Raw genomic sequence first — 26,008 nt, 5'->3', positions numbered from 1 at the left:
AGGCGGGCTCAATGGATTATGGTCATTGTAGTTAAATACCATGTTTTCTGTGCGAAACTATGTTGAATATTGGCCAGTTGGAAACTACAACTCCCTACTACATCACACAGTTCTAGTTTAATCTGATTTATCTGTAGAGAAACTGTGCATCTAGCTCACAGATTTTTTTTTAAAGAACTGGAATTCAAATAACTGAACCGACATCAATAGTTAGTTGTTTAAAAACCTACAAATAACAGGAATGTTGGTTAATCGCTCACTAATATCTAGCAGTTATGACAGATCAAGCTTGGTGTGTGAGAGGTTGTGACCATTTTAGTATACATGGCCTCATAGACAAGCAGCTGGTGACCACAAGCAAAGACCATTAGAATGAAATATGGACAGAGTCCTTATAAAAACATGTTTTATGTATTACGATATGAAAGCGCAATTTACAGCAGTTTATTCATTGTTACATACACATAATATGATCTTAAAAACCAAGTAACCTTCAAGTGAAAACTTCTTGATTAATCTAATATTCATATTTTGATTTCACATAACTACAAGTCTATATTGCAGCTACCTGCAGTATTTCACTATCACTTAAAAAATGAAAAAGCAACACAATTTTGTTGTTTTGTATACATTTTGGAGACATGCCATATTCTCACATATAAAAAACATGATATTTAATGTGAAAATAATTGAATAAAATGAAAAGTATTTGTGAACATTGAAATCCGCACTGTATATATGTGTCGGATCATTTATTTGTGGACGTTACTCTTTGTCTTGGTGGCTCAAATTAAACAGAAAATTTCAAAAGCAGAGCCTTGGAAACGTGCAGAAATCCCTCCACATACCATTGCTCAAACCCTTATGCAACACTTTCCAATGTGGACAGCTGAACAATAATTGTTGCACATACAGTACAGAACAATACACCCTTAGTTTGGGATTATGAAGATGTGTGCTTGTTCTCTGAAAGGAGCAGACTAAAGGTAGAGACTTCTGCTCTGCCTCTGAGCTGTGTGTCAAACAAAGTGGACTGATTCTACAGTGTCACTGAGTTGAGCAGTTTAAAAGATGGCAGAGTCTTCCTCTTGACAGGAGCCTGAGGTCAGCACCACGTTGTCCAGCCCAATCTCTCCCCGAACGCCATTCCCACGCTCAGCTTCAAAGATGATCTGCAGGATGAGAGCAAAGATGTTGATGAGGTGTTTTGGAAATTGGGACTTGTGTAGTGAATCTTGTTTGCTTCGACAGTGGTCATATTGGCAAGTGTGGTGATTAAATGAACAACCTCTCTAAACATTGTGCTAGTAAATACAGGCAGTCATAGAACATACATTGCATTGGTAAAGTATTCAGACCCCTTGACTTTTTCCACATTTTGTTACGTCACAGCCTTATTCTAAAATTTCTTGAATTGTTTTTTCCCCTCATCAATCTCACACAATACACCATAGTGACAAAGCAGAAATATACAATCCAAAATATTACATTTGCAGTTGAAGTCAGAAGTTTACATACACTTAGGGTGGAGTCATTAAAACTCGTTTTTCAACCACTACACAAATTTCTTGTTAACGAACTATAGTTTTGGCAAGTCGGTCAGAACATCTACTTTGTGCATGAAACAAGTAATTTTTCCAACAATTGTTTACTGACAGATTATTTCACTTATAACTCACTGTATCACAATTCCAAAGGGTCAGAAGTTTACATACACTAAGTAGACTGTGCCTTTAAACAGCTTGGAACATTCCAGAAAATGATGTCATGACTTTAGAAGCTTCTGATAGGCTAATTGACATAATTTGAGTCAATTGGATGTGTACCTGTGGATCTATTTCAAGTCCTACCTTCAAACTCAGTGGCTCTTTGCTTGACACCATGGGAAAATCTAAAGAAATCAGCCAAGACATCAGAAATAGAATTGTAGACCTCCACAAGTTTAGTTCATCCTTGGGAGCAATTTCCAAATGCTTGAAGGTACCACATCCATCTCTACAAACAATAAATAAATAAATAAACACCATGGGACCACGCAGTTGTGATACCGCTCAGGAAGGAGATGCGGTCTGTCTTCTAGAGATGAATGTACTTTGGTGCGAAAAGTGCAAATCAATCCCAGAATAACAGAAAAGGACCTTGTGAAAATGCTGGAGGAAACAGGTACAAAAGTATCTCTATCCACATTAAAACGAGTCCTATATCGACATAACCTGAAAGGCTGCTCAGCAAGGAAGAAGCCACTGCTCCAAAACCGCCATAAAAACCAAGACTACGGTTTGCAACTGCACATGGGGACAAAGATCGCACTTTAGGAGAAATGTCCTCTGGTCTGATGAAACAAAAATAGAACTGTTTGGCCATAATGACCATCATTATGTTTGGAGGAAAGAGGGGGAGGCTTGCAAGCCAAAAAACACCATCCCAACCGTGAAGCTCGGGGGTGGCAGCATCATGTTGTGGGGGTGCTTTGCTGCAGGAGGGACTAGTGCACTTCACAAAATAGATGGCATCATGAGGGATGAAAATTGTGTGGATATATTGAAGCAACATATCAAGACATCAATCAGGACGTTAAAGCTTGGTCGCAAATGGGTCTTCCAAATGGACAATGACCTCAAGCATACTTCCAAAGTTGTGGTATAATGACTTAATGACAACAAAGTCAAGGTATTGGAGTGGCCATCACAAAGACCTGACCTCAATCCTCTAGAAAATATGTGGGCAGAACTGAAAAAGTCTGTGCGAGCAAGGGTGCCTACAAACCTGACTCAGTTACACCAGCTCTGTCAGGAGGAATGGGCCAAAATTCACCCAACTTATTGTGGGAAGCTTGTGGAAGGCTACCCGAAATGATAGAACCAAATTAAATAATTAAAAGGCAATGCTACCAAATACTAATTGAGTGTATGTAAACTTCTGACCCACTGGGAATGTGATGAAAGAAATGAAAGCTGAAATAAATCATTCTCTCTTCTTTTATTTTAAGAATGTGAAATGTCAGAATAATAGGATGATCCTAACTGACCTAAGACAGGGACTTTTGACTAGGATTAAATGTCAGCAATGGTGAAAAACTGAGTTTAAATGTATTTGGATAAGGTGTATGTAAACTTACGACTTCCACTGTACATAAGTATTCAGACCCTTTACTCAGTACTTTGTTGAAGCACCTTTTGGCCGTGATTACAGCCTCAAATCTTCTTGGGTATGAGGCTTCAAGCTTGGCACACCTGTATTTAGGGAGTTTATCCCGTTCTTCTCTGCAGATCCGCTCAAGCTCTGTCAGGTTGGATGGGGAGCGTTGCTGAACAGCTATTTTCAGGTCTCTCCAGAGATGTTCAATCAGGTTCAAGTTGTCTTGGCTGTGTACTTAGGGTTGTTGTCCTGTTGGAAGGTGAACCGGCTACCCCAGTCAGAGGTCCTGAGCAGGTTTTCATCAAAGATCTCTCGGTACTTTGCTCCATTCATCTTTCCCTCGATACTGACTAGTCTCCCAGTCCCTGCTGCTGAAAAACATCCCCACAGCATGATGCAGCCACCAACATTCTTCACTGTAGGGATGGTGCTAGGTTTCCTCCCAACGTGACGCTTGGCATTCAGGACAAAGAGTTCAATCTTGGTTTCATCAGACCAGTCTTGTTTCTCATGGTCCTATAGTCTTTTAGGTGCCTTTTGGCAAACTCCAAGTGGGCTGTTGTGTCTTTTACTGAGGAGTGGCTTCCGTCTGACCACTGTACCATAAAGACCTGATTGGTGCAGTGATGGTTGTCCTTCTGGAAGGTTCTCCCATCTCCACAGAGGAACTCTGGAGCTCTGTCAGAGTGACCATCAGGTTCTTGGTCGTCTCCCTGACCAAGGACCTTCTCCCCCGATTGCTCAGTTTGGCCGGGGGGCAGCTCTGGTTCCAAACTTCTTCCATTTAAGAAAGATGGAGGCCACTGTGTTCTTGGGGACCTTCTATGCTGACACAATCCTGTCTCGGAGGTCTACGGACCATTCCTGCAACCTCATGGCTTGGTTTTTGCTCTGACATGCACTGTCAACTGTGGGTTCCTAAATAGGCAGGTGTGTGCCTTTCCAAATCATGTCCAATCAATTGAATTTACCACAGGAGTTCTCCAATCAAGAACCATCTCAAGGATGATCAATGGAAACAAGCTGCACCTGAGCTCAATTTTGAATCTCATAGCAATGGGTCTGAATCCTTACAGTACCAGTCAAAAGTTTGGAAACACCTACCCATTCAAGGGTTTTTCTTTATTTTTACCATTTTCTACATTGAAGAGTAATAGTGAAGACATCAAACCCATGAAATAACACATATGGAATCATGTAGTAACCCAAAAAAGTGTTAAACAAATCCAAATATATCTTATATTTTAGATTCTTCAAAGTAACCACCCTTTGCCTTGATGACAGCTTTGCATACTCTTGGCATTCTCTCAACCAACTTAATGAGGAATGCTTTTCCAACAGTCTTGAAGGAGTTCCCACATATGCTGAGCACTTGTTGGATGCTTTTCCTTCACTCTGTGGTCCAACTCATCTCAATTGGGTTGATGTTGGGTGATTGTTGAGGCCAAGTCATCTGATGCAGCACTCCATCCCTCTCCTTTGTAAAATAGCCCTTACACAGCCTGGAGGTGTGTTGGTTCATTGTCCTGTTGAAAAACGGATAGTCCCACTAAGCACAAACCAGATGGAATGGCGTATCGCTGCAGAATGCTGTAGTATGCTGGTGCATTGACTTCCGGCGCCGACAGAGATGGCCGCCTCGCTTCGCGTTCCTAGGAAACTATGCAGTTTTTTGTTTTTTACGTGTTATTTCTTACATTAGTACCCCAGGTCATCTTAGGTTTCATTACATACAGTCGAGAAGAACTACTGAATATAAGATCAGCGTCAACTCACCATCAGTACGACCAAGAATATGTTTTTCGCGACGCGGATCCTGGACAACGGAGTGGATTCTATGCAGCGACCCAAAAAAACGACTCCGAAAAAGAGGGAAACGAGGCGGTCTTCTGGTCAGACTCCGGAGACGGGCACACCGTGCACCACTCCCTAGCATTCTTCTTGCCAATGTCCAGTCTCTTGACAACAAGGTTGATGAAATCCGAGCAAGGGTAGCATTCCAGAGGGACATCAGAGACTGTAACATTCTTTGCTTCACGGAAACATGGCTCACTGGAGAGACGCTATCCGAGGCGGTGCAGCCAACGGGTTTCTCCACGCATCGCGCCGACAGAAACAAACATCTTTCTGGTAAGAAGAGGGGCGGGGGCGTATGCCTTATGGCTAACGTGACATGGTGTGATGAAAGAAACATACAGGAACTCAAATCCTTCTGTTCACCTGATTTAGAATTCCTCACAATCAAATGTAGACCGCATTATCTACCAAGAGAATTCTCTTCGATTATAATCACAGCCGTGTATATCCCCCCCCAAGCAGACACATCGATGGCTCTGAACGAACTTTATTTAACTCTCTGCAAACTGGAAACCATTTATCCAGAGGCTGCATTCATTGTAGCTGGGGATTTTAACAAGGCTAATCTGAAAACAAGACTCCCTAAATTTTACCAGCATATCGATTGCGCAACCAGGGGTGGAAAGACCTTGGATCATTGTTACTCTAACTTCCGCGACGCATATAAGGCCCTGCCCCGCCCCCTTTCGGAAAAGCTGACCACGACTCCATTTTGTTGATCCCTGCCTACAGACAGAAACTAAAACAAGAGGCTCCCACGCTGAGGTCTGTCCAACGCTGGTCCGACCAAGCTGACTCCACACTCCAAGACTGCTTCCATCACGTGGACTGGGAGATGTTTTGTATTGCGTCAGATAACAATATTGACGAATACGCTGATTCGGTGTGCGAGTTCATTAGAACGTGCGTTGAAGATGTCGTTCCCATAGCAACAATTAAAACATTCCCTAACCAGAAACCGTGGATTGATGGCAGCATTCGTGTGAAACTGAAAGCGCGAACCACTGCTTTTAATCAGGGCAAGGTGTCTGGTAACATGACCGAATACAAACAGTGCAGCTATTCCCTCCGCAAGGCTACCAAACAAGCTAAGCGTCAGTACAGAGACAAAGTAGAATCTCAATTCAACGGCTCAGACTCAAGAGGCATGTGGCAGGGTCTACAGTCAATCACGGACTACAGGAAGAAATCCAGCCCAGTCACGAACCAGGATGTCTTGCTCCCAGGCAGACTAAATAACTTTTTTGCCCGCTTTGAGGACAATACAGTGCCACTGACACGGCCTGCAACGAAAACATGCGGTCTCTCCTTCACTGCAGCCGAGGTGAGTAAGACATTTAAACGTGTTAACCCTCGCAAGGCTGCAGGCCCAGACGGCATCCCCAGCCGCGCCCTCACAGCATGCGCAGACCAGCTGGCCGGTGTGTTTACGGACATATTCAATCAATCCCTATACCAGTCTGCTGTTCCCACATGCTTCAAGGGCCACCATTGTTCCTGTTCCCAAGAAAGCTAAGGTAACTGAGCTAAACGACTACCGCCCCGTAGCACTCACTTCCGTCATCATGAAGTGCTTTGAGAGACTAGTCAAGGACCATATCACCTCCACCCTACCTGACACCCTAGACCCACTCCAATTTGCTTACCGCCCAAATAGGTCCACAGACGATGCAATCTCAACCACACTGCACACTGCCCTAACCCATCTGGACAAGAGGAATACCTATGTGAGAATGCTGTTCATCGACTACAGCTCGGCATTCAACACCATAGTACCCTCCAAGCTCGTCATCAAGCTCGAGACCCTGGGTCTCGACCCCGCCCTGTGCAACTGGGTACTGGACTTCCTGACGGGCCGCCCCCAGGTGGTGAGGGTAGGCAACAACATCTCCTCCCCGCTGATCCTCAACACTGGGGCCCCACAAGGGTGCGTTCTGAGCCCTCTCCTGTACTCCCTGTTCACCCACGACTGCGTGGCCACGCACGCCTCCAACTCAATCATCAAGTTTGCGGACGACACAACAGTGGTAGGCTTGATTACCAATAACGACGAGACGGCCTACAGGGAGGAGGTGAGGGCCCTCGGAGTGTGGTGTCAGGAAAATAACCTCACACTCAACGTCAACAAAACTAAGGAGATGATTGTGGACTTCAGGAAACAGCAGAGGGAACAACCCCCTATCCACATCGATGGAACAGTAGTGGAGAGGGTAGCAAGTTTTAAGTTCCTCGGCATACACATCACAGACAAACTGAATTGGTCCACTCACACAGACAGCATCGTGAAGAAGGCGCAGCAGCGCCTCTTCAACCTTAGGAGGCTGAAGAAATTCGGCTTGTCACCAAAAGCACTCACAAACTTCTACAGATGCACAATCGAGAGCATCCTGGCGTGCTGTATCACCGCCTGGTACGGCAACTGCTCCGCCCTCAACCGTAAGGCTCTCCAGAGGGTAGTGAGGTCTGCACAACGCATCACCGGGGGCAAACTTCCTGCCCTCCAGGACACCTACACCACCCGATGTTACAGGAAGGCCATAAAGATCATCAAGGACATCAACCACCCGAGCCACTGCCTGTTCACCCCGCTATCATCCAGAAGGCGAGGTCAGTACAGGTGCATCAAAGCTGGGACTCAAGGCCATCAGACTGTTAAACAGCCACCACTAACATTGAGTGGCTGCTGCCAACACTGACACTGACTCAACTCCAGCCACTTTAATAATGGGAATTGATGGGAAATGATATAAATATATCACTAGCCACTTTAAACAATGCTACCTTATATAATGTTACTTACCCTACATTATTCATCTCATATGCATACGTATATACTGTACTCTATATCATCGACTGTATCCTTATGTAATACATGTAGCACTAGCCACTTTAACTATGCCACTTTGTTGACATACTCATCTCATATGTATATACTGTACTCGATACCATCTACTGTATCTTGCCTATGCTGCTCTGTACCATCACTCATTCATATATCCTTATGTACATATTCTTTATCCCCTTACACTGTGTATAAGACAGTAGTTTTGGAATTGTTAGTTAGATTACTTGTTGGTTATTACTGTATTGTCGGAACTAGAAGCACAAGCATTTCGCTACACTCGCATTAACATCTGCTAACCATGTGTATGTGACAAATAAAATTTGATTTGATTTGATTTAGTAGCCATGCTGGTTAAGTGTGCCTTGAATTCTAAATCATTCACAGAGTGTCACCACTAAAGCACCGTCACACCATCACACCTCCTACTCCATGCTTCACGGTGGGAACCACACACACAGAGATCATCCGTTCACCTTCTCTGCGTCTCACAAAGACATGGCGGTTGGAACCAAAAATCTCAAATTTGGATTGTTCAGACCAAATAACAGATTTCCACCAGTCTAATGTCCATTGCTCATGCTTCTTGGCCCAAGCAAGTCTCTTCTTATTGGTGTCCTTTAGTAGTGATTTCTTTGCAGCAATTCGACCACGAAGGCCTGATTCACGCAGTGTCCTCTGAACAGTTGATGTTGAGATGTGTCTGTTACTTGAACTCTGTGAAGCATTTATTTGGGCTGCAATCTGAGGTGCAGTTAACTCTAATGAACTTATCCTCTGCAGCAGAGGTAACTCTGAGTCTTCCTTTCCTGTGGCGGTCCTCATGAGAGCCCGTTTCATCATAGAGCTTGATGGTTTTTCCAGATTGACAGACCTTCATGTCTTAAAGTAACGACAGGCTGTTGTTTCTCTTTGCTTATTTGAGCTGTTCTTGCCATAATACGGACTTGGTCTTTTACCAAATAGGGCTATCTTCTGTATACCACCGCTACCTTGTCACAACACAACTGATTGGTTCCAATGCCTTAAGAAGGAAAGACATTCCACAAATTAACTTTTAACAAGCACACCTGTGAATTGAAATGCATTCCAGGTGACTACCTCATGAAGCAGTTTTTATTTATTTATTTAACCTGTATTTAACTAGGCAAGTTAGTTAAGAACAAATTCTTATTTACAAAGAATTCTCTGGTTGAGAGAATGCCAAGAGTGTGCAGGGCTGTCATCAAGGCAAAGGGTGGCTACTTTGAAGAATATCAAATATATATATATACTTTTTTGGTTAGTACATGATTTCATGTGTTGTTTCATAGATTTGATGTCTTCCCTATTATTCTACAATCTTTAAAATAGTAAAAAAATAAAGAAAAAACATTGAATAAGTAGGTGTGTCCAAACTTTTGACTGGTAGTGTATGTAAAATAGGTATTGCTGTTAATTTAAAATAAATGAGCAAAAATCCAAAAAACCTGTTTACAATTTGTCGTTATGGGGTAATTGGGTGTAGATGAGGAAAACAATTAATTCAATCAATTTTAGAATATCGCTGTAACGTAAGAAGGGATCTGAATACTTTCTGAATGCACTGTACCATTATCTGCTGACATTGTCAGCATTCTATGTGTCCTTTATCACTCTAGGTGTTTGAATGGAATGGTAACTTACAGATTCCGGGGCCTGGTTCTTCCAGGCCACAGTGAGCAGTTCTGTCTGCCAGTCCTGGTCTTGGCTGCGGCTCTGCTCCCAGACCGGGTAGGCATTGTTGTTCAGCAGCACTCGCAGCGAGCCCACCTGTTTTCCAGTGACGCGGTAGTTGAAGGTGAGGCAGAAGCTTCCCTGTTTGGCCCGGTCACTAAGGAGCAGCTTTAGCCTAGCCTGGTCCTTCTTCTCCCCCAGAAGACCTCTCATAGCCATGTAATACTCCATACCTGGGGGTTAGGGATCAGGGAGTGGACACCGGCTGATCAGTGATAGTCGTTAACGTATGACTAACAGCTATTTGGGAATGCATAGATTAAGCACAGCAAAGAGCCATTTCTGGAAGATAGATTCAGATGATCATGTGGATAATAAAATATTTACCTTATCGGTTATTGTATAAACCTATATGCATTTACATGGCAAATATAGGAGGCAGAAATACTATTAATGCGCCATTAGCATTATGATATGTACCGTTTTCATGGTAGGACACGCTCCAGTCGACATTGTCGTCCTTGTCCTGCACCCACTCACAAGCACCCTGATCAAAGTTGCAGTCCATGAAGAACTCTGGAAGGCACAGTCAGATGTCAACGATTCACAGTAATTAGAAAGGTATTATTTCTTACCCACCTTATGTCAACAACTAAACCAACGATTACCTTCCTGGGCTGGAGTTATTTCAATCTCTTTGACTTCTGTTGGAGGACCAAATACCGACTCAAAGTCCTCTGGATCTGCTTCGGGAAAGAGAGAACTCTGTTATAATATGGTCCATCAAATGTCAAGATAATGTAGTTCACTTCCACTGAAAGCACAAAAAGGCAAGACATAAGACAAGAGATATTGAAACAGGATATTAACCACCTTAATTAGTGTGTAGGTATAACCTTGTCTAAACAGTTATGAATGCTTAATATAGCTCTATCAAAACATGCCATTTCAGTTCCAAGCATTCTTCTGAAAATATGTGGTCCATGAAGACCATCCAGATGATTATGCTGTGGAAAGATTTCCCATCATAAAACAAAAGCCAGTCAGGGAAGTGGAAGCCTGCAAGTGGAAGCCTGCCCTGTTGACATTTAGGATATTATAACTGAAGCATCTTAAAGCTCTCCCAACAAACGTCCCCCTTCACTGAGTTGCTCTAGACAACCAGATGTACAGCGGCTTTGCTAATTGAACCTGCCCAGCCAGAGAGGGTTGGAGTTTGAGGGGATTTGAGGAGCTGATGACAGACTCTCTCTGTCAGGGAGTCAGGTCTGTTTGCTCAACAGCTGTTCTGGGGGATGATAATAAAAGGCTCGGAGCCTCTGCACCCCCCCCCTCATAGTGAATGGGGAGTAGAGGCGCAGGGAGAGCTGTGTGTATCCCAAGGCGCTCACATGGCGGCAGAGTGGAATTCCTCCATGGAGCTGATGAATGTCTTGGGGCCTGTCTCCTCTTGCTATTTGAGTCATCCTGACGAAGGCTCAGGCTGCTGTCTCACTTGTTTCCTTAAAGAGATCAACATTAGCGGTGAAAAGCAGCCTTGTTACTGTCTCACTGAGAGGCATACCATCACGTGTGATCCTTTGCCCACACTCATCTTAAAAGGAAGAGCCAATAATAATAATAATCCTAGCTATCTAAACCAAATAGCTACAGAGGCAACTTATGTGCATGTTTGTTTTATCCCAAGAGCTATAAGCTCCACTGTCTTTGAGGCCATATGTTGTATCTGCACAGAAGAATCGATTTGGCATGAAAGGCATATTTCATTGCTTTTATGCATCCTGGCCTCATTATACTCATCTCTATGCTACGGTGTCTCCTCAGCAGTGGACGGCTCATAATAATGGCTGGAACAGAGTGAATGGAATGGCATCAATACCTGTGTTTGATGTATTTGAAACCATTACACCCATTCCGCTCCAGCAATTACCACCAGCTCGTCCTCCCCAATTAAGATGCCCCCAACCTCCTGTGTTCCTCATGATATGCTGGGGTGGCAGGGTAGCCCAGTGGTTAGAGCGTTGGACTAGTAACTGCAAGGTTGCAAGTTCAAATCCACAAGGTACAAATCTGTTGTCATTGAAAATAATAATTTGTTCTTAACTGACTTGCCTAGTTAAATACATTTAAAAATATATTTATTTCTTTCCCACAAGTCAAATTAAATGACCTTCTCTCAAGGGTTTCTACTTGCTTTTCAACTTTCAGTTTCAGCCCATGGCCAGAGAAGGTTAGAGAAGTTATTCTGTTTGACAGTTTGACTGATGGCCTCAGTGCGTCCACCTCTTTCCCAGGCTTGGCTGTGTGGGATTGTCACACCGGTATTCAGCACAGCTGTTTTTCTGGCCTTAGTTTCCTTTCAATGGTCAATGGCAAATGGCAGGGGTGAAACAGAATACTCTTTCAAACACTAGGACCAGATGTAGTTTATTAAAGCAACCAACATGCGTAGAGCATGTACTGAACTATACGCAGCATTTAACACACAGCATTTAACACACAGCATTTAACACACAGCATTTAACACACAGCATTTAACCAGTGGTGGAAAAAGTACCAAGTTGTCATTCTTGAGTGAAAGTATAGATACCTTTACAGAAGGTTACTCAAGTGTCAGCCAGTAAACTACTACTTGAGTAAAAGTGTAAATGTATTCAGTTTTAAATATACTTAAGTATCAAAAGTAAATGTAATTGCTAAAATATATTTAAGTATCAAAAGTAAAAATGTAAATCACTTACAATTCCTTATATTAAGTTAAGCAGATTGCTTAATACCATTTTCATGTTTTTAGAATTTATGGATAGTCAGGGGAACACTTATTTTCAAAATACTAATTTGTGTTTAGTGAGTCTGCCAAGACAGAGGCAGTAGGGATGACCATGTGTTATCTTGATAAGTGCATGAATTTTTCCATTTTCCTGTCCTGCTAAGCATTCAAAATAAATATAAATACCCCCCCAAAAACTTAAGTAGTACTTTAAAGTATTTTTACTTAAGTACTTTACACGAATGCATTTAACAGTAACTTAGTTAAACTCCATGGTTGAATATATTCACTCTCTGCTACATCTTATTTAGGGTTGGTGGTAACACATAACACTGGAAGAGCTCTTCTAGCGTAAGCTAATGTGTTGTTGTCTTGTCTTCCAACCACATTGGCTATTTATACCTCACAGGATGTGTTGTATTTACAACATGTGAATCTAATATATGAAAGAGGCCATTCTCTGCTTACCAGGGTTGGGCTCAATTAAACATTTTGGATTTGACTCCCATTCAACTCATGAGTTGAAATTCAAATTTAATTGGACATACCCCACAGGATGTAGAATTAGAGTTTGAGTGACAGGAAGTAGAATTTAAGTCAGTGCATTTCAAAGAAATTCCACTCAGCCATAGAACATGACCCTTTAACAGAATCTGACAGGTCACATTGCCAGATACCAAAGAATATATCACATTTCTCTAAAATCAATGTTCATATACTCCTTTAACTTTAGTGCTTAGAATAGCCAATTTTATTTCCACCAACCATTGCATTTATTTGGCTTATTTTTAAAGGCATCTTGAGGGCTAAATTAATGCATTCATGTTGTATTTCCCTTATATTTAACAGAATTTAAGTGATTAATGAAATATAATTACTTAGAATATTTGCGTACAGGTTTTGTTATGTTTTCCTTGAACATTCATTTCAACAGTTTCCCCAAAAATGATATGCACGTATATAACGACATGTTTAATGATTTACAGCATGTAGAATATTTATATTTGTGTAGACTATACCTATATACAGAATAGAAGAGGGATTGGAATTTTATTGAATTTAATTTTAAATTCAAAATGTACTACTTCAATTCAAATTCAAGAATTGAACTAGAATTTGAGGCATTCTCAATTTAATTTGAGCCCAACCCTGCTGCTTACTGAGAATTAGCTTTTCAATCTAAGCCATAGACCTACTCAGTGCCCAGAACATGAAGCAACAGGCTGAATCCTGACATACACTCAGGTCCAGGGCTTAGAACTGACCTTTTATTGTGGAATGGTAATCCTCAAGCTTACACTGCCTGACAGACTGACATCACATTGCAGCTTTGAGATGTCTGAAACAAGGTTAGAGTCAGAAGGGACTCAATCCATACGTTTAGTCCAGCTAACCGTGGATCTTTAAAGGAACCCAAAGCTCTCCCCAGTCCTTGCTGTCTCTGAATAAAACTGTCAAGTGACAGTGGACCATCTGACTCCTATAGATAAAAATAAAAGCTCAGATGTTGTTTATACATAGTTTCCTAGACATGTGTGCATGCATATGTGTGTATATCAAGTAGAACTGTGTTTGATAAGCGACATAGATTTGATTGAATACCTCAGGTTTACGTCAAAGACACCTAATAAATAGAACCCTTCATAACAACGGCGATGAGTTTAACTCCCTGGCAGTTGACAAGAGATACATAGGACAGAGAGATAAGACTTCCTTCAAGCAAGGCCAAGAAACCTGAGGCCAGCCGGAAATGTAGAGTCAGGTTTGGAAGGGGGGGGGGGGCTGTAATTAGGCCAGACCTTAGACTCCATAAATTCCCCCTGTCTTGAGACATCTGTAAAAGATGCCCAGAGAGGATATACTGTGGGTCGCTGTGAAGGCATGGGGGTAGCTAATAGAAAGAGTAGACAGATGGGCAGCAGGGTCATAGGGTCATTGTAGGCTACACTAACCCTCACAGAACAGAGCATAGAGCAAAGGCCCTGTGATCTAACCTAACTTTGACTGGTAGAGATGTGTTTGAGAGCATCCTGTTTAGTGTTCTATGCGGCCATAGAACATGTGTAACCCTAAATATAACTGAGTGAAAAGAAGAGTATACATCACAAAGTTCTTGCCATTCCTATTTAGGTGACGCAACTGGGGGACAGTGTTTCTGAGTAACTATGAGTGCTACACACCACCACAGCAGTAATGGTGTGTGAAAATCCATATGATCAGTGTTGGTGTAATCAGATTTTGGACCACCCACGATGGAAATAAATAGGGGGATTAGTGGGGAGGAGTTGGGGAAATTAGGCTTACTGAAAACATCTCCTCTTGGATTGAGTTGGTTGTCCACATCTGCCTCCTCTTCCTCCTCTTCCTCCTCCCCTACATTAGTGAAGTCCACCTGGCCCACCTTCTCTGAGCCACCGATGTAGGTCTCGCCATCGTAGTCGAAGGGCTGCATGCGTATCTGAGGGGGGACGGTCACCTGGGGCTCGGGGATGACGTTCTTGATCTGCTCGTTGTCCAGCTTTCCTGGCAGTCTGGGCCTCACTGGGGAGTCTGGGATAGCTGCAGGAAGAAGAACCAGGTCAGACCTCTGGAACTACAATCACAGGTGGAATCTGATGCAGTTATACCAGAGTTTAGGCATAAATCCTGTGTTTATACTGCCATTATAGTTTATAAAGCCATTATAGTTTTTAAAGCCAAAACATGTCAGAGAGTATGTCATGGGAATTTTTCTTAATGACTTACCTTGTTGTCTTTATATAATATTATTATTTATTTTTTATTGGCCCACCCACCAAACAAAAATAAATGTTTTTACATCTTTTAATGAATAATTCATCTATTGATTCTATATCTTTGCAGCTACATCTGCAGAGCTGAGATGGTTGTATTCCCCTTACACATAACATTTTGTTGGTGGCAAGAATTTTGTATAATATTTTAAATAGAAAAACTCTTAAGATTTGAATCAAGCGTTGTTTTGAATTTAAATTCATAAACCATGTGATATGGAATCGGCACATCGAAATTTGCAACCTCTATGGCACTGATGTCAACATTTTGGTCCGTAAATGAAACTGGTTTATTTTTCTATTCGTGACAATTTTTGTGTGACAATGTTTGTCTTTAATAAAGTGCAGACAAACAAGTTCCCCTTCCACTAACCTTCTCAATTTTTGCTGTAATGCTGCAATCAGTTGGTTGTAAGTTTGGATAGAACAAATATTTCCATATATTTTTGTGAGCTGCACATGTGACATAACTTCACTTTTCCTATTCATAATATAATTAACAAAGATCATTTAAAAAAGGCGATATTTTGAAAAAGGTTCCATTTTCAGGCCATTTTTTAACAAGGGGTGAGCCATTCTTACCAAGGGGTGAGCCATTCTTACTAATCTCCTGCAGAACCAGTTCAGGTGTATGTATAACTTTTTTTCTGACATGCTTTAAGTGAGGTTTAATGCTGTAATATTGAATCATTTTAACCCCCCGAAACTCATATTCATTACATACATAAGCATGTTTAAGTATTGTTTTTGCTTTCATAATTTAAAAAAACCAATAGCTCGGCGTAACCCTAAGTAAATTGGTAAGCTGGGATATGACTAAAGAATTAATTAGACTTACCTTGTTCATTGAAATACGTGTTTATTTTGTGTAAACGTGTTGTCATAGACATGAAAGATGAGCACATAGAGTAGGACAACAGACAGGAATATCACACTCCATGCATGGGAAGCATGACAGCCAGCTTCAGCCATATACTGTATGTACTTGCAAAGTCTAAAATGGTTTCATGCTGACTTCTACATGGCAGATGAAGCTGTGTGTGGTGCGGATAGGATGTAGCCAGCCTTGAGCCATGAGAGAGGGAAGGAAGGGGGAGTTCGCAAAGCAACAGTGGTAGGTAGGAGGGGGGTGGGGGACGCTGCAGGGCGAGGTGCGAACAGAGGAAGTGGAAAGCCTTGTTGCATTCCATACACATCTCACCATTGAGGAAATTATCATCTGCACTGCCTTTGTCTCCCTGGTCCCACGAGCTTTGATAAAAGGGTTTGACTACAAAAACATAAAGGCATCTTTGTTTACACAAAGCCATGGCGCACCTATCATGTCACCTAGGCTACATCAGCTAGTGCCAACTGCCTGGTTCAGAGAGTGCACTGTGGCCCCTCTGCGACAGACAGACAGACAGACAGACAGACAGACAGACAGACAGACATGCCTCTCCTTTCCTCTGTCCTTCAGATGGCTGGGTTCGGTAGAACAGCAGATATTTACACAGGTGTAATTTGAATCAGGGGCTCTCCCTGAGTAACATCTGTAGAGTGCAGGGGTTGTCTGAAAACAGGAAACTGGCTTTGGCAGTGCTGATGTTTTAAGAGCACAGTTAAAATATGCTATAGTGAAATAACTGTCTGAGAGACTTTTACTCTTGTATCGGATATAAAAGATGAATATACAGTTGAAGTCAGAAGTTTTACATACCCACCCACCAGGTTGAAGGCATTAAAACACATTTTTCAACCACTCCACAAATTTCTTGTTAACAAACTATAGTTTTGGCAAGTCGGTTAGGCTACTTTGTGCATGACACAAGTTATTTTTCCAACAATTGTTTACAGACAGATTATTTCACTTATATGACAATTTCAGTGGGTCAGAAGTTTACCTACACTAAGTTGAGTGTGCATTTAAACAGCTTGGAAAATTCCAGAAAATTATGTCATGGCTTTAGAAGCTTCTGATAGGCTAATTGACATCATTTTAGTCAATTGGAGGTGAACCTGTGGATGTATTTTAAGGCCTACCTTCAAACTCAGTGCCTCTTTGCTTGACATCATGGGGAAATCAAAAGAAATCAGCCAAGACCTCAGAAAAAAAAATTGTACACCTCCACAAGTCTGGTTCATCCTTGGGAGTAATTTCCAAACGCCTGAAGGTACCACGTTCATCTGTACAAGCAATGGTACGCAAGTATAAACACCATGGGACCACACAGCCGTCATACCGCTCAGGAAGGAGACAAATTCTGTCTCCTAGAGATGAACGTACTTTGGTGCGAAAAGTGCAAATCAATCCCAGAACAACAGCAAAGGACCTTGTGAAGATGCTGGAGGAAACAGGTACAAAAGTATCTATATCCACAGTAAAACTAGTCCTATATTGAGATAACCTGGAAGGCCGCTCAGCAAGGAAGAAGCCACTGCTCCAAAGCCGCCATAAAAAAGCCAGACGACAGTTTGCAACTGCACACAGAGAAATGTCCTCTGGTCTGATGAAACAAAAATAGAACTGTTTGGCCATAATGACCATCATTTTGTTTGAAGGAAAAGGGGGATGCTTGCAACCCAAAGAACACCATCCCAACCGTGAAGAACGGGGGTGGCAGCATCATGTTGTGCTTTGCTGCTGGAGGGACTGGTGCACTTCACAAAATAGATGGCATCAGGAAAATTATGTGGATACATTGAAGCAACATCTCATGGACAAATGGACAATGACCCCAAGCATACTTCCAAAGTTATGGCAAAGTGGTTTAATGACAACAAAGTCAAGGTATTGGAGTGGCCATCACAAAGCCCTGACCTCAATCCCATTGAAAATGTGTGGGCAGAACTGAGAAAGTGTGTGTGACTCAGTTACACCAGCTCTGTCAGGAGGAATGGGCCAAAATTCACCCAACTTATTGTGGGAAGCTTGTGGAAGGCTACCGGAAACATTTGACCCAAGTTAAACAATTTAAAGGCAATGCTACCAAATACTAATTGAGTGTATGTAAACTTCTGACCCACTGGGAATGTGATGAAAGAAATTAAAGCTGAAATAAATCATTCTCTCTTCTATTATTCTGACATTTCACATTCTTAAAATAAAGTGGTGATCCTAACTGACCCAAGACAGGGAATTTTTAAAAGGATTAAATGTCAGGAATTGTGAAAAACTGAGTTTAAATGTATTTGGCTTAGGTGTATGTAAACTTCCGATTGTGGCCCCCTTGCACATCAACAACTTTTCTATCAAATGGTTTTTACTCTAAGAATGTTCTGATGATTGATGAATAGTTAATCTGTTCAGGTCTCACCAGAGCATTCGAAGCCACTGCCACGGAAGCCTTGCTTGCACTTGCACTTGTAGGATCCCTGAGTGTTCAGACAGACTGCATGGTGGCTGCACTTGTGTGTGTTCGCCGCACACTCGTCATTGTCTGAAAAATACATTTACTGATCTGATATCTCCTCACAGATTGTTTTAAAGTAAATTGTTGCATGCGAAATGATTGTATACCTTACCTACACAGTCATATTTCCCACTAACATATGTCAGATCGTAGCCATTCTGGCACTTGCAGTAGTAGCTACCAAATGTGTTGACACACTGTCTGTTGTATGGGCACAGGTTCATCCCAGTTACACATTCATCAATATCTAGGCATAAGGAAGGAAGGGAGGAAGACAGACAGATTTGAATAAACATGGAATGACCAGGTTCTGTTTTCTACATTGAAGCATAGGGTTAAATATTTGGATCAATGTCAACCATCCCTGACTGACACTTTAGTTTAGCACCACAATGGGACAATGGCTCCCAATCCACACAAGTAGTTTTGTGGGAAGAAACACTACCCCATTTTGTCCAACCGGCTGCTACAGATGATTAAGTTCTTATGTGAGAAGCCTTGAGATGGAGCAGGAATGTGAAACCACATAATGGAGGCTTCACAGAGCTTTACAAAGCTCCAACATGTTGACCCCTTCTGATTGTGTTCAGTAGCTGCTAATCTATGAGGTGGAGTGGTCCAGTGAGAACCAGCATGAACTCCTCATGAAGTGATATACTGTAGTGTCAGGGTTGGTTGTCCAAGGTGGTGGTACTCACCCACGCAGGTCCTCTCGTCCGGCCCCAGCTGCAGACCTGCAGACGGGCAGAGACAACGGATCTCCCCCTGTACCTCCTCACAGCCATACTGACAGTGGGCCAGGGAGCACGTCCTGGAGTCTATATACACACACACACACACACACACACACACACACACACACACACACACACACACACACACACACACACACACACACACACACACACACACACAGAAAAGAGAACTTCTTAAACAGTACTGGTACAGTATAAAACTAACACCATTTTTTGAGTGAATAGAAGCAGGTAAAGTAGGGGTTACAGTGCCCACTCACTGGTACAGGAGCCATCAGGCATTAGGGTGTATCCGTTGAGGCAGTAGCACATGTAGCTGCCATGGGTGTTCATGCAGCGATGCTCACAGGGACGTGGCTTCAGGCCACACTCATTCAGATCTGGACAGAGAGACAGACAGTCGTCCTCAGTTATGTACTTCAGGGATATTTATGGCCATACTATATTAGTTTGTAATCAGAAATAATGCACCTGTGGCTTCTATAAGTCTATGTTGGCTTCACCAGAGACATCAAACTTGAATATTGTCCCATGGACATCATATCTTAGGTGGTCCCAGGGGTAACATATTGAATACATTTTAGGTTTCTCCAGATTAAGTATTCTATATAGCAGAAAATGAATAGTTTGGTATTGAAATATTGAGGCATCTTTAAAAGGTATCAACAGGATGATCAAGTGATTTACAGTGCCTTGCGAAAGTATTCACCCACCTTGGCATTTTCCTATTTTGTTGCCTTACAACCTGGAATTAAAATATATTTTTTGGGGGGGGGTTGTATCATTTGATTTACACAACATTCCTACCACTTTGAAGAAGTAAAATATTTTTGTGAAACAAACAAGAAATAACACAAAAAACGTGAGCGTGCATAACTATTCACCCCCCCCCCCTCCATATATTTTTTTTATAACCCAACCCTGATCTGTACTTCTCCACAACTTTTTGCTTGGTTGTGCCCCTTGCTTGTGTGGTGTTGCAGACTCTGGGGCCTTTCAGAACAGGTGTATATCTACCGAGATCATGTGACAGATCATGTGACACTTAGATTTGACACAGGTGGTCTTTATTTAATTACTTATATGACTTCTGAAGGTAATTGGTTGCACCAGATCTTATTTAGGGGCTTTATAGCACATATGCACGCACCACTTTTCCGTTTTTGAAACAAGTTATATTTTTTATTTCACTTCTCCAATTTGGACTAGTTTGGGTATGTCCATTCCGTTACATAAAAAATAAAAAGTACAGTTTGTAATGCAACAAAATAGGAAAAATGCCAAGGGGGGTGAATACTTTTGCAAGGCACTGTATCAGGGGCTTGTGAAGTAGAGAGGGATAACTACAGAGACAGGCTACAAATCTGAGCTGCAAGTTGATCTCCATAAAGAGACCACTTTGGCTCACATTTCTCTGACCTTTGACCCTCATTCTATTGACTCTAGTTACCCCACTGACCTTGATTGCACGTCTTTCCGGTGTATCCCTGGTAACACTTGCATTTGTTGGGGCCAACACACTCTCCGTGCTTGCAGCCATGTTCACACTGAGCTGGTAAAGCATTCAAGGAGAGAAATACCACCAGCGGCAATAAGAGGAGTTATGCAGGTTCACTGAGGTTCAAACATGCCAGTTTTACTATCCCAGAGGTAATTTAGTCCATATTTCTTCTGGTGCAAGAAAATACCCAGCCACAAAGAATGACACATGTGAAAACCCATTATTGTGGAGAACAATTTGAGTTCTTAAACTTGAGGTTTCCATTCTTTGAATATCTATTTACAGTATACAATATTCTCATTCAACGAAACAAAGAAAAAGTTAAATTGATGAGCAGAGCTATACAAATACATTTCTATTCACCATACAAACAAGCAACATGACAAGGTCAAATACAGTACATTTTGACTAAACGTAATCACAGCTTGTTTTGTTTGAGATGCTTACCTTCACATTGTCCTTTGCTGTTCTTTTTCCAGCCATAGCAACACTCTAGTCTCCTGCCAAAGCGACATACACCTGGTTGGCCACCGGCGGGAACTTGTCTGCGGTGCCTGTGCACATAAAGGACAGGGGAAATAGGTGATACACAGCTCTATCCTGTTAGATCTTTGGTTCCATTCCTTGAGGGCCAGTTGAATCATGATCATAACTTGATAATGGATTGCAGAATAAAAACAAATACCCAAATAAACACAATTTGCAGTAAATATGCATCAAATAGAGAAGAGGATTGGATCACTAAATTAGTGTACCCCCCAAAGACCAACAACCCTAAACAGGTACTCCAAAGCACTCAAAACAACCCCAGGTGCCCCAAAATATACCAAGCAACCTCAAACAACCCCAAACAGGTACCTGAAAGTACCACCAACTTTTATAGATCTGACCCAGGAGAATGCAGTGAAAAGTAGTGAAAATATAGGTGGGAGTCAGATAGTTGCGAGAATTTATTATTTACAGTATACATATTATCTTTGACAGATTTCCTGAGGCTCAAATGTTGATCAATAAGGCTTTTTTTCATTTCAAGTGCATTGTCCAATAAAATATAATGCACAGGCTTCATCCAGACAATGCTTGCCTTATTTATTTTTAAAAGCTTAGATAAGGTGCCACACGGGGCCCCCCCCAGGGGTGTGTTCAGTCCATTTCTGTACTCCCTGTTCAGACGCGACTGTGTGACCACGTAGACTCGAACACCATCATCAGGTTTACTGACGACATGGCGGTGGTAAGCCTGATCACCAACAGCGATTAGACAGCCTACAGGGATAAGGTCAGTAACCTGCCGATGTACCTAAGATACCTTTTTGTGGTACTTTTGGGTACCTGTTTGTTTTTTTGGGGTGTACTTTGGGGTACAGGTTTGGGGTCCTTTGGGTTACATGTTTGGGCTTGTTTGGCATACTTTGGGGTACCTGTTTGGAGTTGATTTGGGTTACTTTGGGCAGTGTTTTAGTCACTAAACCTCGAGTCAGAGTTGAGTCCCAAGTCCATTGTGCTCGAGTCCGAATCGAGTCACGAGTCCCTATGGCTAAGTCCGAGTCGAGTCCAAGTCAGAGTCACCAATGGTGGAGTCACGAGTTGGGGTACTTTGTGGTACCTGTTTGGGGTTGATTGGGGTGATTAGTACAGTGCATTGTAAAAGTATTCATCCCACTTCGCGTTTTTCCAATTTTCTTGCATTACAACCTGTAATTTTAATGCATTTCTATTTGGATTTCATGTAATGGACATATACAGAATAGTCCAAATTGGTGAAGTGAAATGAAAAAAATATATAACTTGTTTAAAAAAATTCCAAAAAATAAAAACAGAAAGTGGTGCGCGTATATGTATTCACCCCCTTTGCCATGAAGCCCTTAAATAAGATCTGGTGCAACCAATTACCTTCAGAAGTCACATAATTAGTTAAATAAAGTCCACCTGTGTGCAATCTAAGTGTCACATGATCTGTCACATGATCTCAGTACATATACACCTGTACTGAAAGGCCCCAGAGTCTGCAACACCACCAAGCAAGGGGCACCACCAAGTAAGCGGCACCATGAAGACCAAGGACCTCTCCAAACAGGTCAGGGACAATGTTGTGGCGAAGTGCAGATCAGGGTTGGGTTATAAAAAAATATCAGAAACTTTCAACATCCCACGAAGCATCATTAAATCCGTTATTAAAAAATGGAAAGAAAATGGCACCATAACAAACCTGCCAAGAGAGGGCCCCCCACCAAAACTCACAGACCAGGCAAGGAGGGCATTAATCAGAGGCAAAAAAGAGATGCAAAGCTCCACAGCGGAAATTGGAGTATCTGTCCGTAGGACCAATTTTAGCCGTACACTCCACAGAGCTGGGCTTTATGGGAGAGTGGCCAGAAAAAAAGCCATTGCTTAAGGAAAAAAATAAGCAAACACGTTTGGTGTTCGCCAAAAGGCATGTGGGAGACTCCCCAAACATATGGAAGAGGGTACTCTGGTCAGATGAGACTAAAATTTCGCTTTTTTGCTTAAAAAAAGCAAACCCAACACCTCGAGAACACCATAGTAGCAGTATCATGATGTGGGGATGTTTTTCCATTGGCGGGGACTAGGAAACTGGTCAGAGTTGAAGGATGGCACTAAATACAGGAAATTCCTGAGGGAAACTTGTTTCAGTGTTCCAGAGATTTGAGACTGGGACGGAGGTTCACCTTCCAGCAGGAAAATGAAGCTAAGAATACTGCTAAAGCAACACTTGAGTGGTTTAAGGGGAAACATTTAAATGTCTTGGAATGGCCTAGTCAAAGCCCAGACCTCAATCCAATTGAGAATCTGTGGTATGACTTAAGTATTGCTGTACGCCAGCGGAACCCATCCAACTTGAAGGAGCTGGAGTAGTTTTGCTTTGAAGAATGGGCAAAAATCCCAGTGGCTAGATGTGCCAAGCTTATAGAGACATATATAGACTTGCAGCTGTAATTGCTGCAAAAGGTGTCTCGACTTTGGGGGCGGGGGTTCTGTTCTGTTTTTTCGTCTTATTACTTGTTTGTTTCACAATAAAAATATTTGCATCTTCAAAGTGGTAGGCATGTTGTGTAAATCAAATTATACAACCCCCCCCCAAAAAATCGCACCATGGCAGTGGTTTGGAAAACTAACAGGCCAAATCAAACTCCCCCCGGCTCCCTCCTATAGGAAGAAAAAGGGGGCTCTCTATGGAGAGCAGACAGCCTGACAGGATGTAGGTTACAGATTGGGAAAAGAGCATGTTATACTCTCTACTTACACTTAATCAGTCACTCCTTAAAGTCCTTACAGAGTTTCATGAATAACTCAAGCAGGAACCTATTCCCTCCATTTTCATGACCCTCATCTGATTACACTTAAAGTGACCGTCATCAAGTCAGCACTTTGGAAATGAATGATATGCATAGTGATTGAATTGCACATATATTTTTACTGTAAATTAAATTGGGATGGGATGTCAATCTGCTGCTTCCCCTTTCATTGCTTGAAGTGCAAGGATCATAAAATAACTTTGACTTTTGAAGCACACACCTGGCTGGGGAAACCCTCTGATCTGAGGAGCCCTCTAACCTCTAGCCCAGTGCCAAACTCAAATGGCCCAGATATTTGGCATTCTGGCGTTCCCCTCATGGCTTCCTAAAAACAGCCCTGGCTCAAGGGGACTGGAAGAATCTGAGACCTGGTAGAAATCAACCAGAATAGCCTACAGTAGGAGAGGGCTAGGGGCCCCTAAGTGTGACAGGTGTCCTTCGGTGATTAACAGTGCCATGAGCAACATTTAGCTGACACAGCCCCCATACCTCACATAGTCCCTGGCCAAGGCGCAGACAGCCTGAGAGTGAGGGCATGCATTGCACCAAAACACCACTTTTCCCATTATTACATATTGAAACCAACTGACATGCCTGTGATTGTCATTAGCTAAACTGAGTCACCCTGGATAAAAGTGGCTGCTAAATTACTAAAATGAGCATGTCACATGTCTCATTAGTTAAAATTAGGATCAGGCTACTGGTAATGGCAGTTCAATAAGAGGCGACTTCTACTTGAGCAATAAGGCACGAAGGGGTGTGGTATATGGCCAATATACCATGGCTAAGGGCTGTTCTTATGCACGGCACAATGCAAAGTGCCTGGATAACTCCCTCAGCCATGGTATATTGGACATATACCACAAACCCCAGAGGTACCTTTTTTATAATACTGTATAAGTAATGGAATATAATGCATTTCCAATACTTAAAACACACTGCTAGTAGCTGCTAGGAGTGTTAGCTAGGGATGTGACAATTGCTTTTGCAGTGCTGTTCCCTTGACCCTGCAGTGGAATGTCCATACTGAATGCTCTACTATCCAGATGAATCATACCAATAAACACTGAGCTTTACACCTGCTGCAGGCATCAGAGTGAACAGATACAATGACAGCAGCATGAACTATATTGTACTGTATGAACATTTATATCTCTCTGACAATCGTTTCCTACAGCACCACATAGGATTGATAGATTGATTGCTCACTTACCTGTTGGCGTCTGCACTTCCAGAGGAAACATAGAACAGGAAGAAGAGTGCACCGATCCAGCTGAGAGTCTGCATGTTTTTTACAGGGTACAGCTCACGTTCTCTCACTATCTCTCTCTGTGTTTCTCACAGAAGCTCTCACTCACTCTGTTTCTTGCTCGGTGGTGCTCTGCTCCTCCCAAGGGCTTGCTATTGCTCCATGCACTAACACAGGGGTCCCAGCCCAAGTCCCAATTGAGTCTAGTGTTTCCCCACCACACACACACTCCCCTCTAGTAAGTAGACTTTTCTCTCTCTCTATTCCTCTCTCACTCTTTTTCACTCTCCTGATAGAAGCCTCTGTGATATGTATCCTCCTCTTCCTTCTCTCTTCTCCCTCTCTCTCTGATTCCTCTTCTACCACTCTCTCTCTCCCACTCTCTCCCCTACTCTCTTTCTTTCTCTCTCTCTGCTGAAATTCCAGAGGTAGGTTTTCATTACAATGAGTGACACTGGGGTGTGAGCATGGTAAGGAGTCTGGAGTGGTAGAGGGGATGGGAAAAGGAGTGGAAGGGGGTCAGCCTGTAAGTTGGAGGGTGCACCAGACATCTATACTGGTAAACCCAATCCAGGGACATATGATTGATGATAGTTTTCCTGCAATATTTCACCAGCAGGGACAGATATGTGATCACCTTTGCGACTATACTTGAAGTACATAAGGAAGTGTAGTATTAAATACCAGATATATGTACAGG

At 42.3% G+C, this 26,008-nt stretch overlaps 1 protein-coding gene across 3 annotated transcripts; it reads right to left on the bottom strand.

Annotated features, from left to right (window-relative positions):
- Nucleotides 1-389: 389 nt before the first annotated feature.
- On the bottom strand, nucleotides 390-25,672 carry egfl6 (EGF-like-domain, multiple 6). 3 transcript variants are annotated; one of them, XM_042306900.1, is made up of 13 exons: nucleotides 25,273-25,671; nucleotides 21,190-21,296; nucleotides 20,701-20,793; nucleotides 19,502-19,621; nucleotides 19,185-19,304; nucleotides 18,599-18,733; nucleotides 18,391-18,513; nucleotides 16,296-16,364; nucleotides 14,607-14,861; nucleotides 10,201-10,278; nucleotides 10,013-10,108; nucleotides 9,503-9,765; nucleotides 390-1,172 (listed from the first exon to the last, which is right to left on the bottom strand). In XM_042306900.1, the coding sequence occupies exons 1-13, from the start codon at nucleotides 25,344-25,346 to the stop codon at nucleotides 1,065-1,067; spliced, it is 1,641 nt and encodes a 546-aa protein (XP_042162834.1). In that variant the 5' UTR covers nucleotides 25,347-25,671; the 3' UTR covers nucleotides 390-1,064. The 3 variants fall into 3 exon arrangements, with proteins under 3 accessions (XP_042162834.1, XP_042162835.1, XP_042162836.1); XM_042306901.1 differs by having other exon boundaries at nucleotides 10,201-10,275; nucleotides 25,273-25,670; XM_042306902.1 differs by lacking the exon at nucleotides 16,296-16,364 and having other exon boundaries at nucleotides 25,273-25,672.
- Nucleotides 25,673-26,008: the final 336 nt, after the last annotated feature.

The sequence above is a fragment of the Oncorhynchus tshawytscha genome, linkage group LG26, assembly GCF_018296145.1.
Source record: "Oncorhynchus tshawytscha isolate Ot180627B linkage group LG26, Otsh_v2.0, whole genome shotgun sequence".
In the NCBI taxonomy this organism is placed as follows: Eukaryota; Metazoa; Chordata; class Actinopteri; order Salmoniformes; family Salmonidae; genus Oncorhynchus; species Oncorhynchus tshawytscha.
This window is presented reverse-complemented; position numbering and strand designations above follow the sequence as displayed.